General features: G+C 40.0%; 1 protein-coding gene across 4 annotated transcripts in view; it reads left to right on the top strand.

Annotated features, from left to right (window-relative positions):
- The first annotated feature begins 1,546 nt into the window (after window positions 1–1,546).
- pcgf5a (polycomb group ring finger 5a) overlaps window positions 1,547–15,904 on the top strand; it is a 30,147-nt gene continuing 15,789 nt past the window's right edge. The window contains exons 1-6 of one of the 4 annotated variants that reach the window (XM_084735395.1): window positions 1,547–2,317; window positions 7,453–8,269; window positions 9,807–9,903; window positions 10,536–10,591; window positions 14,889–14,948; window positions 15,683–15,858. In XM_084735395.1, coding sequence (XP_084591521.1) covers window positions 8,155–8,269; window positions 9,807–9,903; window positions 10,536–10,591; window positions 14,889–14,948; window positions 15,683–15,858 — 504 coding nt within the window. In that variant the 5' untranslated portion in view covers window positions 1,547–2,317; window positions 7,453–8,154. Of the gene's footprint in view, window positions 2,318–2,917; window positions 3,026–7,452; window positions 8,270–9,806; window positions 9,904–10,535; window positions 10,592–14,888; window positions 14,949–15,679; window positions 15,859–15,904 lie in introns of those variants that run through there. The other 3 variants (XM_084735393.1, XM_084735396.1, XM_084735394.1) reach the window with 3 other exon arrangements.

Here is a 15,904-nt window from a genome sequence, read left to right on the forward strand (position 1 = left end):
AAAAGATTTATTGGGAACAGCTCCGCATGTTCTGCCATTACGTTTTCATCAGGAATGTGGCACATGACTAACCAAATGTACGAATACTGCATCAATAAAATAGCTTCACTAGAGGATAACTGTGGTGACACAACGTCATGTCCTTATTAAATCCCTGTGGAGATACAGAATTTATGGTCTGAGACATAATGTCAAAACACTGTAGCTGTGGGCCGACTCAGTACATGTTTTTGGCATCAGAGATGGGCACAGATACATCAACTACTACCATATTATAAATTATAAATACCTGCATATCAAATATATCAAAATAGAATACAAAATATGGGTTTGAGACAATGCATTTGATTACAATAGAATGTTATATATAATTTTAAAATTCAAAATTACATTATATTCAAGCAAATGTTCAGTTTAAAGGGACGTCTGTCTCTCCAGATCTTTTTATTTTGTTTTCTGTTTTGTTCATATGTCGTGGTTTTGCCTGTTTGTGATCTACAACAGCTCAGGTTCGCCACCTTCAATGTGGAAAAATAAGGAACACCTTGCTAGTCCAGGCGTGGGGACACTGATCAAGCACGGGGTCTGGAGGTCCTCCCCCATGAGACGTGAGTGTCAGAAGTATTATTTCCTGCATTCTGGTGAATTTCAAAGCCCTCTGCTACTCCGAACATAAGAAACGTGTAAAGAACGTGTAAAGAAAATAAAGAGTTAGTAAGAATAAAGCACAGCTGCATCAGTTATATTAAGGATTTAAACTTGAGATCATTGACTTTGGGCAAAATGTTTGGTCTGCCAAAATAACTCCACTCTGGGTCTCGTGGTCCTTCACAGGAAACAGAAAATACTCTCTGACAAACTGCAATATTTGACTTGCACTCATTCATTTATAGGTGACACTTCAGCTAGAGGTATTTGTTAGCTAAACAACAAAAATAAAAAATGCATTTACATAACCAGAGCAACTTGCCTGTTATTCTGATTTAATACTTTTCCACTAAGGAAACTGTTTTGGTTTTATTATTTCTCATGTCAGTGGTGTTATGCATTAGTGCAGTGTGTCCATGTAAGTAAAGGAAAACTGCATCCTGCATTGATTCAATTAGTGACAGTGCATTTTATTTTTCAGTATGTAACAATCCTGTACTGTGCAGTTCATGTGGCAACCCTCACAGCAACATATCACTGCCACACAGAAAAAGAAAAACGGATCAATACCATGTTAACATGAAAAGAGTATCACAAGATACGTTATTATGACATACAAACATATCACATTTACGTTATAACTTATATTGTTATAACGTGACATTATTAAGATATAAATATAATACACTTAACAACAGTATATTGTTATAACAAGAAATATTTCTTCTTATTACATGAGTAAGTGCATAAGTACATTGTAATAACACAAAAATACATTTATAACATGAAAATATACTGTTTAAATGTGAGAAACATCTTGTTATATAACCCATAAACTTTTTATCTTATGATGTGACACTAATCTATTTTTGTTGGCACGGCTAAAATATGTTTCCATAATGATCTAACAAAAATGCAGACGAAAGGTTTGGATATTAATCCAAATTAAACTCTGTAACCAGTTCTGATTTCAAGAGTAACCAAGTAGATTTAATAATGCAGACTTAGGTACAAGTAACAGATTTGAAAAACTACCCAAAAGAATCCACTTAATTACAGTAATTTGAGTAGTTGTAATTAGTTACTTCTACTCCTGGTGATTATAAACAATTTATAAACATTTATATGGGTAGTCTTATTGTAAAGTGGTGCCCCATTCATAAAACCTGCAGAAACTGTTATGTCTGTTCATTATTATAATGTAAACTGTTGTTTAAGCCTATAATGTCTTAATGTTACTGGATGTAGTTGTATTTTATCTCAATTTTGTTTAATTTTATTTAATTTTTGTTTTTGTTGCCTTTGCTCCATCCCTGCTCATCAGCCGACACGGCGCTGTGTGTGTATGTATGTGTGTGTGTGTGCATGAGGGTGTGTGTGTGTGTTGTAGGCCAATAGTCACTCAGTTACACAACCGCTTTCAGTTTCCGAGCCCTGCCTGGCTGCCTGGTGGCTCCCCGCCCACCGCTGCTCTCTGCTGCCTGCCTGCCTGCTTGCCTGCCTGGCTGTTGGACGGACTGGGGCAGATCCGAGCCGACCAGTTCCGTGTTCTCCGCTCTCCCAGTACACGGACAGGACTGAACGGGAGGACCTGGCAGTGTCATGGTGGACATTCCTGTCCAGCCGCGGCACCCATAACTCCGCGCTCAGAGGCAAAGTGCGGACCGAGGTGAGGAATGTGTTTTTATTTCTCGTTATTTCTGCGCGGATGGATCCATCCGCCGACGTCGGTCGCGTTCGTTACGTTCAGCCAAACTTTGACGCTGCTGGCTGGACCTCCTCTCCCCCCTCCCTCCCTCCCCCACTCCCGCTCCCTCTCCTCAAACGCAAAGTGCGTACCGTGCACACTCGCATGCGGGATTACGGTATGTTCACGCACACGGCAAATAACCCCGCGTGCGGTGCGCTTCCCGTCCGTGTCGTTAAAAGGCCGTGACACGAGGCTCCGCAACTTTTACTGTCGATACGTGCTGCGTGCGTGTGTCTGCGTGCGTGCGTCTCTGTGCGTATATGTGTGTGTTTGTGCGTGTGCATGTGTAAATGGTATACAGTAACGAGCTGCGACACGCGCGTACGCTCGCGCGCGTTTGAACATGTTTCACTGTGTCACTGTAATGTGCGCGTGTCGTCCATTGATGTTGTTTTGACACAGGTGACGTAGCCCGTGACGCGCCTTAACGATGAGATAAGCGGATCTGAGCTCTCTCTCTCTCTCTCTCTCTCTCTCTCTGTGTGTGTGTGTGTGTGTGTGAATAAATGGCAGGCCTGTGTGTGTGCGTATGTGTGTGTGTGTCACTGACGGACACTGAGGGGGATTTTTCTGAACTGCGCACTTGAGATTTTTCTAGCAAAAAGCGCCCCACGCTGAGTGAAGCAGGTCTGGTCTCAAGTGTTTCCTCTGTGTGTAGTTTGTTTCTTGCTGCTCTGCATGTGTTCAACACTGTTTACACACCTGACCTGACGTCCACAACGTGCGCCTCATGTGACGTCATTCCAAAGAGCTGGACACTGCACAGGAGAATAGTGTCCCTCCTGAGTTTAAAGTAGTTCCAGCAGCGTCTTCTTATATTATATTTCTGTTGGGACCTGTTCAAGTTTGCAGATTAGCTACAGCAGGTGGATAAAACTCATAGCCAGAGGTGAAATGGTATGCACTGCAAAAACAGCTGTACAGGAAAGAAGCCAAATATGCTCAAATATAATCAAATTTTCTTGTTTTAAACAAAAAAATTCTGCCATTGGGGTAAGCAAATTTTATTTTGCCAGTTTTCTTAAAGTTAGCTAAGAAGTCTAGCCATTTAAAGACTGTAATGGTTGCTAAAACTTGAAAAAAAGCCATGTATATATATATATATATATATATGTGTATATATATATATATATATATATATATATATGTATTTATTTATTTAAGAAGTTTGGTCTCTTCATTGTGCTGACTTTTCTATCTTAATTTAAGATTTAGTTATCAAAAAAGCTTCAGACAGAGTTTCTTAAAACAGAAAATGTTGGTTTCTTGATCGAGCTGATTTGAAGAATTTACACCTTAAATTCAGATGAATAATTAGCAAAAAAAAAAAGCTTGTCCTTTTTTTTTAACTTAAAACAGGAAAAAAGCAGTTGCTTTAATTAAAAATATTGACAACATTGAGTCCAGTAACAGAGAGAACTAAACTCTGACTCAGACTGACACTTGGTGCCATAGTTTTCTGGAAGTAATAAGAGTCTTTCATATTCTAATATCTGATAATGATGATGCTGCAGGATCTGGTTGCATCACTTAACCGAATGCATCGCTGCACTGTGACTCATTAGTTTGTTAATTAGGCCTGAAAATGTTTCTCTTTTTTCTGATTAACAACCTGCTCTCAGTGCCGTCTGGAAGTCAGTCAGTCTGGAACATTGTCTGCTTTTGTTTTGCCAAATTTCGGACAGAACAATAAAGACTGAACTGAGCTGAGGTCTTGAAAGGGCACTTGGATCAGTTTTTTAATTACTTTGGTATTTTTGATAATATCGAATGTTATTATTTTTGCTTTTAAGCACGTGGTTTTAAATAAGTATTGATACTGAAATAGTTTCATTTTTATTTTCCTGCCTGAAATCTGGCTTGCAGCTCTGTGTGCATCATCACTGCAACATTTTCATAAAAAACATAAACAAAAACAATGTATAGACTCATAAATATAATCCCTTTCATTCATCACTTGTGATCCATGAGAAGTGTGCGGTGATGGATGTATGTTTGTCTTATTTCTTGTTCAGCTTTACCAAACCAGAACGTCAATATTTGACATCCTGCCAAAAACATGGCAACATTTGGCAGACAGTTTTATGAAGTGATGTACATATTAGCTGATCAGCACTCTCTTGTTAAAAGTTTTAAAAAGTAAAAAATAAATAAAATAACGTCATTAATATTTCATAAATATGACATTAAAGGGACAGTTCAGATTTTTGGTTGTATTAGGTACTCATCCATAGTTTGAAGAAGCAGCAGGAGTACTGGTGTAGGAAGCTAAACAATGACACATCTGGGGCACCTCAGTGGCTTCTAGCTTGCGGCCCTTTGCCTCAAGTCATCTTCTCTGTTTTCCTACTTTCCTGTCACATTATTTAGCTGTCTCTGTCATCAAGGGAAAATAAGATTTGTGTCATTTGCAAGAGAAAACTACTGTTGTATAAACCCCACTGCAGAAAACCTGAACTATCCTTCAATCAATTATATTGTCACTGCAGCCTAGTAGACATTAAATTTTGACGTGGGAGCTGTAGTGTCACAAACTTTGTTATTTACTTTTATTATATGAGTACATTATGGTCCTATATATTGATGTTGTGGCAGATAAACCCATCAAAACTCATGTGACTCATTTTGACCCTGACATGAATTGCATAACAGGTAACTTTATAGCAAACATCTCAGTAAGACGTGTCAAAGTCATGAGACGCTGGATGAGGTAAATAAACACAACCTGCTGCCAAGCAAACTGTTTATTCTGTAACTGTTATTATAGTCATTTGCATGATGATTAGTATTTGATGGTAGCCTGTTATCAAGTAATGGACAGACCGCTGTGTGTTTACAAAGAGAATGAATCAGACCTGAGAACAATGACTAAGCCCACATCCAGAAACATTCACTGGCTCACTCATTTCATTTACAGTAAGAGCAGCTCGGACACCAGCCCATGAAAATGACTGGTTTATAACAGGGCTCAGCAAAATCAATATGAAACTTCTGAGTGGGTTTTCCAGCCACTGCTGTGAAGCTTAATATTTAGCTCGGTATCTATATTTGAAGCAGGGAAACCAGAATTCATTCAGATCCGTCAAAGTGGGGATGGAATGGGGGCAAGTTGCATCGGAGAGTTTAGCTATCTATAGTAATGGTAATCTGGAGACGGATGCATGTAGGTCAGACCTGCAACGATCCTGCGGGCTTCACGTTCATGTGTCTGTTAGTTAATAATAATCATGGTAATTACAGAGCATGAGAATTTACTTCACAACAAAACAGGAAGGAGAGAGCAAAGCAAAAAAAAAAAAAATGTACAGACCTGAACCGGTATATGTCAACTTGATGACTGATGAATAACTATAGAAATTAATTTAATAATCGATTAATCTTTGCAGCTCTAAGAGTTTGTGTGCTTTCATCCTTAACTTGTCTAATTTGGTGGTCTTTTAGCCTGGTTAGCGCGGTTCGTTTGGGCTGGTGGGAAGCCTGTCAGTTGAACTGGTGCACACCAAACAACTAGACCGAGTCTGCTTGAAGAGGTGGGACTCTGGTGTGGTTCAATGTGGTGTGACAGCGGATGAATCAACAACAGGATTCAGTGACAGCAGGTATATGATTTTAGCATGATCATTAATAGGTAAAAATCTGCTAAAACTGCTGTGCTTGTATCTTACTGTGTGTACTTTGTCAGTTCATTAAGTCCATTAAAAAGTGTGACAGTGATTCCACAGTAATAAGCCCTGAATCATTAAGACGCCTCCGTTTTGTCTTTTTGTTTATTCATAGGATGTGGTCGATTTGCTAAATAATTGGTTATTTCTTTGTGAACTCTTTGTGACAGGAAAGAACATAAATATACGTAATATAAAATGCTAACAGTGTAGATTTTTTTCGTTTTGTCTGGACCAAATGAACTGAACTACAGGTGTGAAAGCACCTTTAGAGGATTTTCCCTTTTGTCTGGTTTCTTTTCAGAGAGACAAATGCATCATTACAAATGAAACTAAATACAGGAATAAGGTCCTGTTTATTTATTTGCTATGCAATTTAGCATGGAGCAACAGCAGAGCTGGTATTTGTTCATAACCGTGGTAATTATCTGGGCAATATACCAAGCAAAACTTTACCAGCAGAATGCAAAATGTACTTTGAGGAAAAGTCTTGAAAATACTAAACTGCTTCACACTTTGCAAACGAGACTTATTGTCGCAGACGAGGAGCTGTTTAGCTCAGACTTGCGGAGTACAACTGGTAGTTGGGTTGGATCGAGATCAGATCACATTCCCACCACAAATGAACCACTCCAGAGTTTGTTTGGGACCGAACCAAGACCACCTTCTCTCAAGGGTCTCAGTGCGGTTGTTTTGGTCTGCACTGGCTCTGTGTTCACATCTGATCAAATGAATCTATCAAAGGGGAAAAACAACCAATTCACAGGAGACCATTGAAAGTAGATCTGGTTTGAAACGAATTCTGGAGCGGTTTGTTTGTGGTGGGATCCTGATCTGATTTAACCAGACTAAAGGGTTAAGGTGTGAAACCCCCCTGAAATTTCGACAATTTCTGTCTTGAAAACTGTCAAGATAATCTTAAAACCCTGGAATCATAAAACATCTGTATGTGTTCAGCGGTCAGAATGATTAAAAACAAGAAATGACTCTCCGTTACAGTAAAAATGGCAACGCTGGTCAAAGACCTAAAATAAAAGTCTGACTGACTGACTTGTGGTTATGCAACAATGACTGTTGTCTCTCAGAGGCAAAGACAAAAGTAACAACTTAATGCCACAAAGCCAATTCAGGGTGGTAAAACATCCGGCTTTGACACTGAGATCACAGTTCACGTCACATCTTCTACAAGCAGTCAGAACTGTTTTTTCATGCCCTTCCAGCTTTTACAAAGAAGTTTTAGTTGAGTAAAAACATAACCAACCTTTAGTAAATTGGCGACAGATCAGAAAATGGTCTTGTATATCATTTTTCTCACAGTCTTATGTGTTTAAGAAGGAACTGTATTCTGCACATATCACAATCATGTTCAGTCCTGTGTTTTATTCCCTTCAGGAAACTTCAGTTTGAGGTCAGAAGGTCCTCAGACTGTCCCATGTCACCGTGTGCCCCCAGAGGAATGAGACGTCAACAGCAGCAGCACCGTAGAAATGAATGAACAGACTGGAATGAGGCTGACTACACAAAAGTATTTGGCCTCGCTGTCAGCAGCTGACATTTGACCCCTTGTGGATTAAAAATGGCAGTTTGGCTGAGGCAGGGAGGGAAGCGAAACATCTTACTCTCCAGGAATTCTGGGAATCCGACAAACGTGTTTGTTTGAAACGGGATTGCAGAAACTGGACAAGCCTGTTGTCTTCTTTTTCTTTTACTCCAATGGGACTAACATGGCACAGTGATCTGAGTGGGAGATGTTCCTGAAGAAAAACTGACTGCAAAATAGAATTTGAGTCAAGGATGGAGCAGGATTTTACACAGTAGGATCTTTTCTCTCTCATAAACTGTGGATAGCGAACACTAGCCTGGACTAACATGAGCCGATGCTGGTGAAGATTCCAACCCTTTACACCCAGTTCAACTTAAAGCAAAAACTAAACTCTAGCAGGCAGTACTAGCCTGTAACTGTGGTCTTTTCCATTCCTCATTTTTGTGAATGGACGTCTGACTCCTCTAAAGCTAGAAGGTGGCGTTTCCCTTCAGCTTCAAACTGTAACTTTGGGTCACTATCTTGCTGCAGCGTGACTAAAAACTCCAAACATGGCTGCTACGGGACGGAAGCACTTGGTGAGAGACTTTAACCATTTCATCACCTGTTACCTGTGTCGAGGGTACCTGATTAAACCGACCACGGTCACCGAGTGCCTGCACACCTGTGAGTGAAACATGCACGCAAACACACATGCAAATTTCAAGATAGTTTGACATCATTTAGTTTGGTTGGAGTGTTCCATAGTGCATTATGTGAATGCATCATTGTCCACTCTTGTCATTTAGGTTGGTGGGTAAGAAGCTAATGCTACGTTCATATAATACTGCTCAGAATGTTACTGTGAACGCTCTAGGGAGAACGTGTTAACAAAAGGCCTGCACGAAATAAGAAAAATCTGCAATGTATGATAACATTGCTCAGTATTGTAATGATGAAATGACTTGCAATAAACAAATGCTGAAATGTCAGGAAGTGTATTGCTAATATGCACACTTCAACGTTTATAGTTTTGTGGTTTGGCTTGTTTCGAGTTAGCTCTTTGTGGTTCTGTTTCAGATAATGATGGAAGTTGTTTGCATTTCCTCTTGAAGTTGCTACAACTGTGCCACAGATTTATTGCAGAATTTTTGCAGAAATGATCTTCTTTTTCAACAAAATGTCTTTGTCAGCCACATTTTCCTCGCTCTCTCTCCTGCCACAGCCATCATGCTAGCTAGAATTGCAGTTGGCATCCAATTGATACCAGTTTGTCTGAAGGTAGCTGACTGGTATGTGGTCTGGGCCCATGTATCTAGGGCTCCATCTGATAGGTCAAATTTAATGTGAACGCATGATGCATGTAAATATTTATATATTTTTTTGCTATGTGTTGATTGTGCATGTTCATATTGTGATAATGCTGAAAATAAGATTTTAGGATCTTCGAGTCAACAAACTGCTATGAATATGGAATACAAGTAGCTAATTCAGTTATTTTTCATGTAGACTCACTTAAAGGCTAAAATAGAAATAACCATTAGGAAAACAAAAACTCTTTCCTGTTTTGTAGACATTCCACAGATGCAGTGAGATGAATGACAGGTTGCTAACTAATTCCTAAAGTAATGTAGTGGACGCTATAGATATTAGGCTGGCTAGCTAACCCCCAAGCTAATTACCTAAGTGAGGAAATTGCAAATGGCAACCAACAGGGCTGAAAAACGAGGCTGGTCCCAAATGCAAGTCAATGTCCAGTTTCAGTCTCTATAGCTGACAACTGTACAGGGCTGAATTTTTCAGCCATTTAAATTATATTAAGGTTTAAAGTTCTGCATAATTAAGGGTGTGTCTGCTTTGAGTGCCAGGTAGTAAGCCGCTTGGTATTTGCTGCAATCATCTGCCACCACTCCATTTTTGGATTAGCTGGGAGTTAGGGGAAGTCAGACATTGCCACCAGCCAGAGCCACAACACTGCACCACTACTCCATGTTTTATACGGTCCATAACTAATTGTAACCTACCAGCATGTGAGTTAAGACGATTGTGAGTGAGCAAGTGAGCTAATCTGCTAACTAGCTTATGATTCTCAAGTGGGCAGGTCTCTTTCTTTTACTTCGGAGAACTTAAACAAGATGATGTTAAACTGTCTTGATACAGAGTTGCCATTGGAGATACTAGAATTTAACTGCAATAAAATCTGTTGATGTCGTTCCTCCTGCAGTCTGTAAGAGCTGTATCGTGCAGCACTTTGAGGAGAGTAATGACTGTCCTAAATGTGGCATTCAGGTCCATGAGACCAACCCACTGGAGATGCTCAGGTATGAAGACGTACTTTCTCTTTTCTGTCTCCGTCCTCTTTTCTTATCTCTTTTATTTGACTGAGCTTCTTTCTTCTTTTTCATTGGTATTTTGTCACCTTGAAGCTCTCCTCATATTTCTTTTTTATGGCTCTGTGTCTTTCTTTTCATCTTATAAAGAGTTTTAAAAATTACATTTTTCAAAGCTTTGACTACCACAACTTTAATTCTATTCACCTCTATTATAGTGCCGCCCTCAAACCACCTGTTATTTTTTTCATTTTTCTATTATTTGATCATCTCAACCCTGTTTTTTTAACATATCTGTCTCCTTATCCTTCTACTTCTCACTTATCTTATGTACCACATCCTATTCTTCATCATTTTTATCTTTGTCAACTGCTTCTTTTACCATTTTTTTGTACCTTGTATCCCACATTTTTTTCACAGTTTTTATTTCTGCCTGTGTTCTTTCTTTTTGCTTTTTCTTTTTTACCACCTGATCCCACTACTGCCCCCCTCTGAACTGCTGTCACCTACTTGTAAAACCTTCTTTCCCCTACCACATGGGTTTCCCAACTTCTTCTTCCCCTCCTCCTCATCCGTCTCTCCCTTCACCTCCTTCTCACACTCTCCTCTCTCCTCATTCTCAGGTTGGACAACACCCTGGAGGAGATCATTTTCAAGCTGGTGCCCGGACTCAGAGAAAGTGAGTTATCCAGATGGTTTCATCAATCTGTCTCCTCAGTTTGCCGTCCGCGTTTAATTATGTGACTATTCATGGGAGGTAGGAAAAATAATTTGGTAAAGGACAGCACTCCAATCACGTAATTTATTACAAGACAAGCAAGGAATTTATTACAACACACAAATGGCCTTCAGCATGCACACTTGCTATGTTGAAACCACACACAGGTTTATATATCCAGTTTAACTCTGCTTTGGTAAGACACACTTTCAGTGTTTTGCATACTTCTTATTCTTCTTCTTTCTGGGTGTTTTTGTCCAGTTCTCCTCCCACTGTGGAGGAGATGTGAGTTGTTGTCTCTGGCAGAAATCTGTTGTGTAATATTTATTTAAAAAACTGTAGCAACAACATAGCAGTCACCAAGAACATCTTAGTATCCAGTGACCAACACCATGACCATGAATCACTGAGCCATCATTTAGCAAGACCTAAGAAACCAACCAAGATATCCATTTAATATCGAAATTATCCCAGCTTCCATCTGAGCAATCTCTGAACCCACTGGCAACTGTCTGAAGACGATAACCTCGCGGGGCAACAGCCAGTGTTTCGGGGGTTCTGATGTAGCCAGCAGATTTACCAAGATAAGAAATATCCAGGCCCAGACTTCCTCATCTGAATGGCTGTCATTGTTTATAGTTTTATTATGAACTTGAGACTGGAGTTGGAAGATAATCTGCATATGAATGCTGATAAATTAGAAGAAGGAGAAGACGAATGTCCTTTATTGGTCCCCTACTGGGGAAATTCATTTTTTTTTTTATCTCCGTTGTCAATTATTCTACAGAAACAGGCTTGCACACACATGCAGTTTTGTGGGAGAATTGGTAGAGTGATGGATGCCACTCAGAAACAGGCACCACAAGCAATTAGGGGTTCAGTGCCTTGCACTCAAGGGCATCTTGACAGTGCCCAAAAGGTGAACTGGCACCTCTCCAGTTACCAGTCTACTTTTTAGTCCAAGCTGGACTTAAACCGGCTACCCTCTGGTCTCCAAGCCAAGTCCTTACAGACTGAGCTACTGAAGCTAATTCATCATCAGCTGGTTCTAAAATTGCATTTCGGCCAATGAGTCCTGCCTCTTTTTCTCACCATACGGACTGTTTACCTGTATGGAACCAAAGCCTGGTTAAACATGATTGGTTAATACTACTCAGACAGAACACTTTCAGTACCAAAATCACTTCCCTGAAAACCAACTAAAACCAGGGCTAGACAAGTGCCACTGTGAAACGGGGCTAAAAGAGTGGAGTAGTCACAGAACAGTATAAAATGTTCACATCAGTTGGTGCACCGACAGACATGTAAGTCAGGGCTAGTAGAAGTGCAGTGTGACTCGTATTGCCCTGTGCTTAGCGTAACCCTGTCTTAACAATATGTGTGTGAAAAGGGGCTAAATTATCCCGGGGTAACCTCTTAGCCCAGGGTTAAGGATAGTCTAGGGCTAAGAAAAGTCAGTGTGAAAAGCCCTCATGTGAGCTGTGTTGACTGAGAAAGCTGAGTCGTTCTGTTCATGGAGCCGTGTGGTTAGTGCCTACAAGTACCAGGATGCATTGCACATGAGCTTCTCAAGCCCACATTTTTTTTTTGTCGTAGTATTTTGTTAATTTGTCTGTTTTGACACTGTAAAATATTCATCCAGTTTTTTGAGTCCTTGCACCTTCCATAGGACCCACACTGGACCACACTACAGTCTACTGTACTTACATACTCTGCTAAACAACATTCAGACAGTAACACACATTCAGGCCAGCAGTTTTACAGTCAGTTTTACCATTTGCTATGTCTATAATGAGTACAATAATATAATGATCTGATTAATTACTAAAATTAGCAATTAATCAGATCCAGTGGCTTTCAAATGTCAGACCTGGGTTCAAATCCCCACCAGCTTTTGGGTGCTGTGCTGCAGCTCTGGTTCCCCTGTAAGACAGTGAAGTATTCATATGTCAGTGTCACATTATTTTTAGAGACTTGGAAGCTGAAGAGTTTTAAAACAAGATGAAGATGTACAACCTTCTGTCTGCAGCGGGGCCAACGAGAAGCCACGTCAACATGTCTAACTAAGGTTGTGATGGTACTATAATTTTACGACTCCATAACTTCACCTCCGCTGACAGAGCGCTCTGGCAGCCGAAAGATGGAACAAACATCATATATTTTAGTGCGGCTCGTGCCGCTCGGCCAAGTGGAGTAAAAATCAGGCTTGTATGAATTCTGTTTTATAGTATTTGAAAAGCAGACTGTTACTTTGTTTTTTTGTCGCATGACACGTCCTTGTAGAGGATTTCTTTGCCCTCTACATTAAAGTCAAGCTGTAGCTTCAACTTCAACTGTGGAATAAAACATTTTATTGCAAGCCAATGTGATGGACTGACAAAAAAAACAACAACAGTATGTGTCTTATCAAAAGGCTTTTTGGTATTTAGGCCTCCTGCAATGCAGAGTTGTTTTTTTTTTAAAGAAAGAAATAACAACAAAAGAAATGCTGAGCTAGGTTGCACTTAAAGCTCCAAACAGAGGCTGTTGGTTGGTGAGCAGATATTAAACATATGCTGCCAGGTACCTCTACAGTGTTTCATTTTTTGTAGACATGGTTAAATTCAGCCCGTTCTCACTCCCAAAGCATCAAATACAGCAGCTCGGTCAGTGCTCTGATGCTTTAAGTCCTGTAGGTACCCCTCTAGTGACATTTCTGGAGTCGTCCCTCTAACGTTATCACTGGGGTTTGGGTCCTGTGTGAAACCAAGAGTCAGCCATTACTTCTTTTGAAGACTACTAGATGTACTGATTTGAACCCAAATCATCCATCCATCTTCAACGGCTTATCCGGAGTCCAGTCACAGAGGTAGCAGGTCCAGCAGCAGACCCCAGGCTTACCTTTCCCCAGCAACTGTAACCAGCTTTGACTGGTGGATCCTGAGGTGTTCACATCCCGAGGGTGGAGATATAATCCCTCCACTCAGTCCTCAGTCTACGCCGTGACCTCCTTCCAGCTGGACACACCTGGAAAACCTCTTAAAAGGTTTTGCTCTCCTACCCAGAGGCTGCATATTTATTATTGCCAGGGATGGAAGTAACTAATTATAGCTACTCAGATTACTATAATTAATCTGTCATTTTTTGTGCACTTTTAAAATTATAATTAAGCATTGAGTATCCTACAATTTTAATCGACTTAAATTAAACTAAACTTTAAATTAAATCTTTCATCTGTGTATTTGTAGCCAATAATGCTAACTGATCACAAACGGGCCAATGAAAACCATGACCTATGGATCTGCAGGAGGCACAGGTTTGGCGAGGTGACCGTGACCACTGAGTGTAACAGGAGTTGAGAATAATTTAGGTTGATGATTTGGAAACAGAAACCTGCTGCTACTGACAATGCATTAAACATCAGAATTAAAACGTACCTTGAACCCCAAAAAAAACACTAAAATCTGGCTTTTGCCTTCACTGGCAAAGGATATAATTAGAACAATTTATTCCTGTGTCAAATGACTATAAGCAGAGGCAATGAAGGCTTGTTGCCTCCGTTGATAACTTCTGCAAGTCTTTTGCTCCAGTTTGCAGCTGCCTGAAGGTGTGCATTTAACTGATATGTGCTTGAGGCAAGCAGCTGTGTAATGGTGAATAAACATTTTATTTCCAAAAAAGTTCTTCATAATGAAAGTCACAGTTAAACTAAAAACTAAACTTAAAACCACAGAGATTCGGTTAGAAGGGTTACCACTGAGGGCTGAACACAGACTTTTAAAAATATCTTTCTCTGCTCTCCTGCATGAGTTGAGTCTCGGCTTTACAACTCAAATCAGAAAGAAGAAAAAGAAAAGCAAATTTGTTCTACTGGCAGTGGGAAAAGGGTCAGTCACCTATTTTTAATTGGTTTAGTCACATTTAAAATGTCAGTGTTACACAATACAGCCCCCAGCATATAATTCAGTTATGGAAAACCAGCCTGTTGCCAGGATAGCCCATTTGATTAGCTTTGGTCTAGTCTTCATAATGGTTGTCTTTCTTAAAACCTTATGCAGAGGAGCTTTTATGCATCAGTTCAGAATAAACTTGAATGAAAGAACTGAATTCTTCCATTACACCCCACAGGATTTTAATTGCTCTCTAAATTCACTTGTGTTTTTCAAGCACAAACAGGATTTCAATCAGTGGAACACAGAAATGATTTCTGTCTAAATGCGTCTTTGTGCTGCTTGTTAACACTTTCTTCCTCTTTTCATTTTTTGTTCATGTGAACCAGAGGAGGAACAGCAAGAGCTCGAATTCTGGAAGAAGAACCAGCCCAAAGCAAACGGCCAAGGTAAGCTGTTTGTCATTCAGACCGTGAACGTGACTGAGCACTTTTATCTGTAGTTTGAAATATGTATCTCGCTTTGTTAGCAGCCTATAAATACAGTTACTGTCCCTGGCTGTTACTACCAGGAGAAATCCTGTGATTTGTAGTAACTGTGGACATTGTGTGTGTAAATCAGCCATGTTTTAAACTTCTGTGCAATTCACACACACACACACACACACACACACACACACACACACACACACCCCATCTTTTGGGAGGAATAAATTTCCCCAGTTACAATACTCTTTGTAAATTTTAACTTTTAATTGCTGGTTTGTGGTTTTTATGCTTCTTATTCACACTTTCTCTCTTCCTCCTCTCTTATTGGTGGAGGCAGATGTAAAATAGATAAATAGATTAGGGGAGTTTTTGACAAAGTCCTTATTCATCATCATGTGAATAAATTGTCACATTTTAAGCTTGTTCATGTGAAACTGGGGCAGTGTCGCTTTCAGGGAATTTCCTGCTCGAACACCATACAAATGCATCATGCAAATTTCTTTACATAAAGTTCTCCTGCTGTAAAGAGGGCATGTACTGTTCTCTATAGCTGGCAGTAATTCAATATATTTAAATCACAACATGATGATGTCATTTTGATATATCAGCATGCAGTTTGTCTACATTCTGTGTCATGCTGACTGTAAAGCCACAGTGTCTCTTTGTGTGTGTGAATTTGTCTCAAACTACAGCAGAAAACTTGAAGTGTCAGAAGCTCGGGCAGCCTGATGGTGGAGGTGATGATGGTGACGGTGGTGGTGATGATGGTGAAGATGGCGGTGATGAAGACTACCACAGGAGTGACCCTCAGATAGCCATCTGTCTGGACTGCCTGCGCAACACGGGCCAGTCAGGGGAGAGCACTGTCACGGTGTGTGTGTGTGTGTGTTTTAATAATCATTTTTGTAAAAGTTTTC

Source organism: Lutjanus erythropterus, chromosome 14 (assembly GCF_056507025.1).
Source record: "Lutjanus erythropterus isolate fLutEry1 chromosome 14, fLutEry1.hap2, whole genome shotgun sequence".
Taxonomy (NCBI): Eukaryota; Metazoa; Chordata; class Actinopteri; order Lutjaniformes; family Lutjanidae; genus Lutjanus; species Lutjanus erythropterus.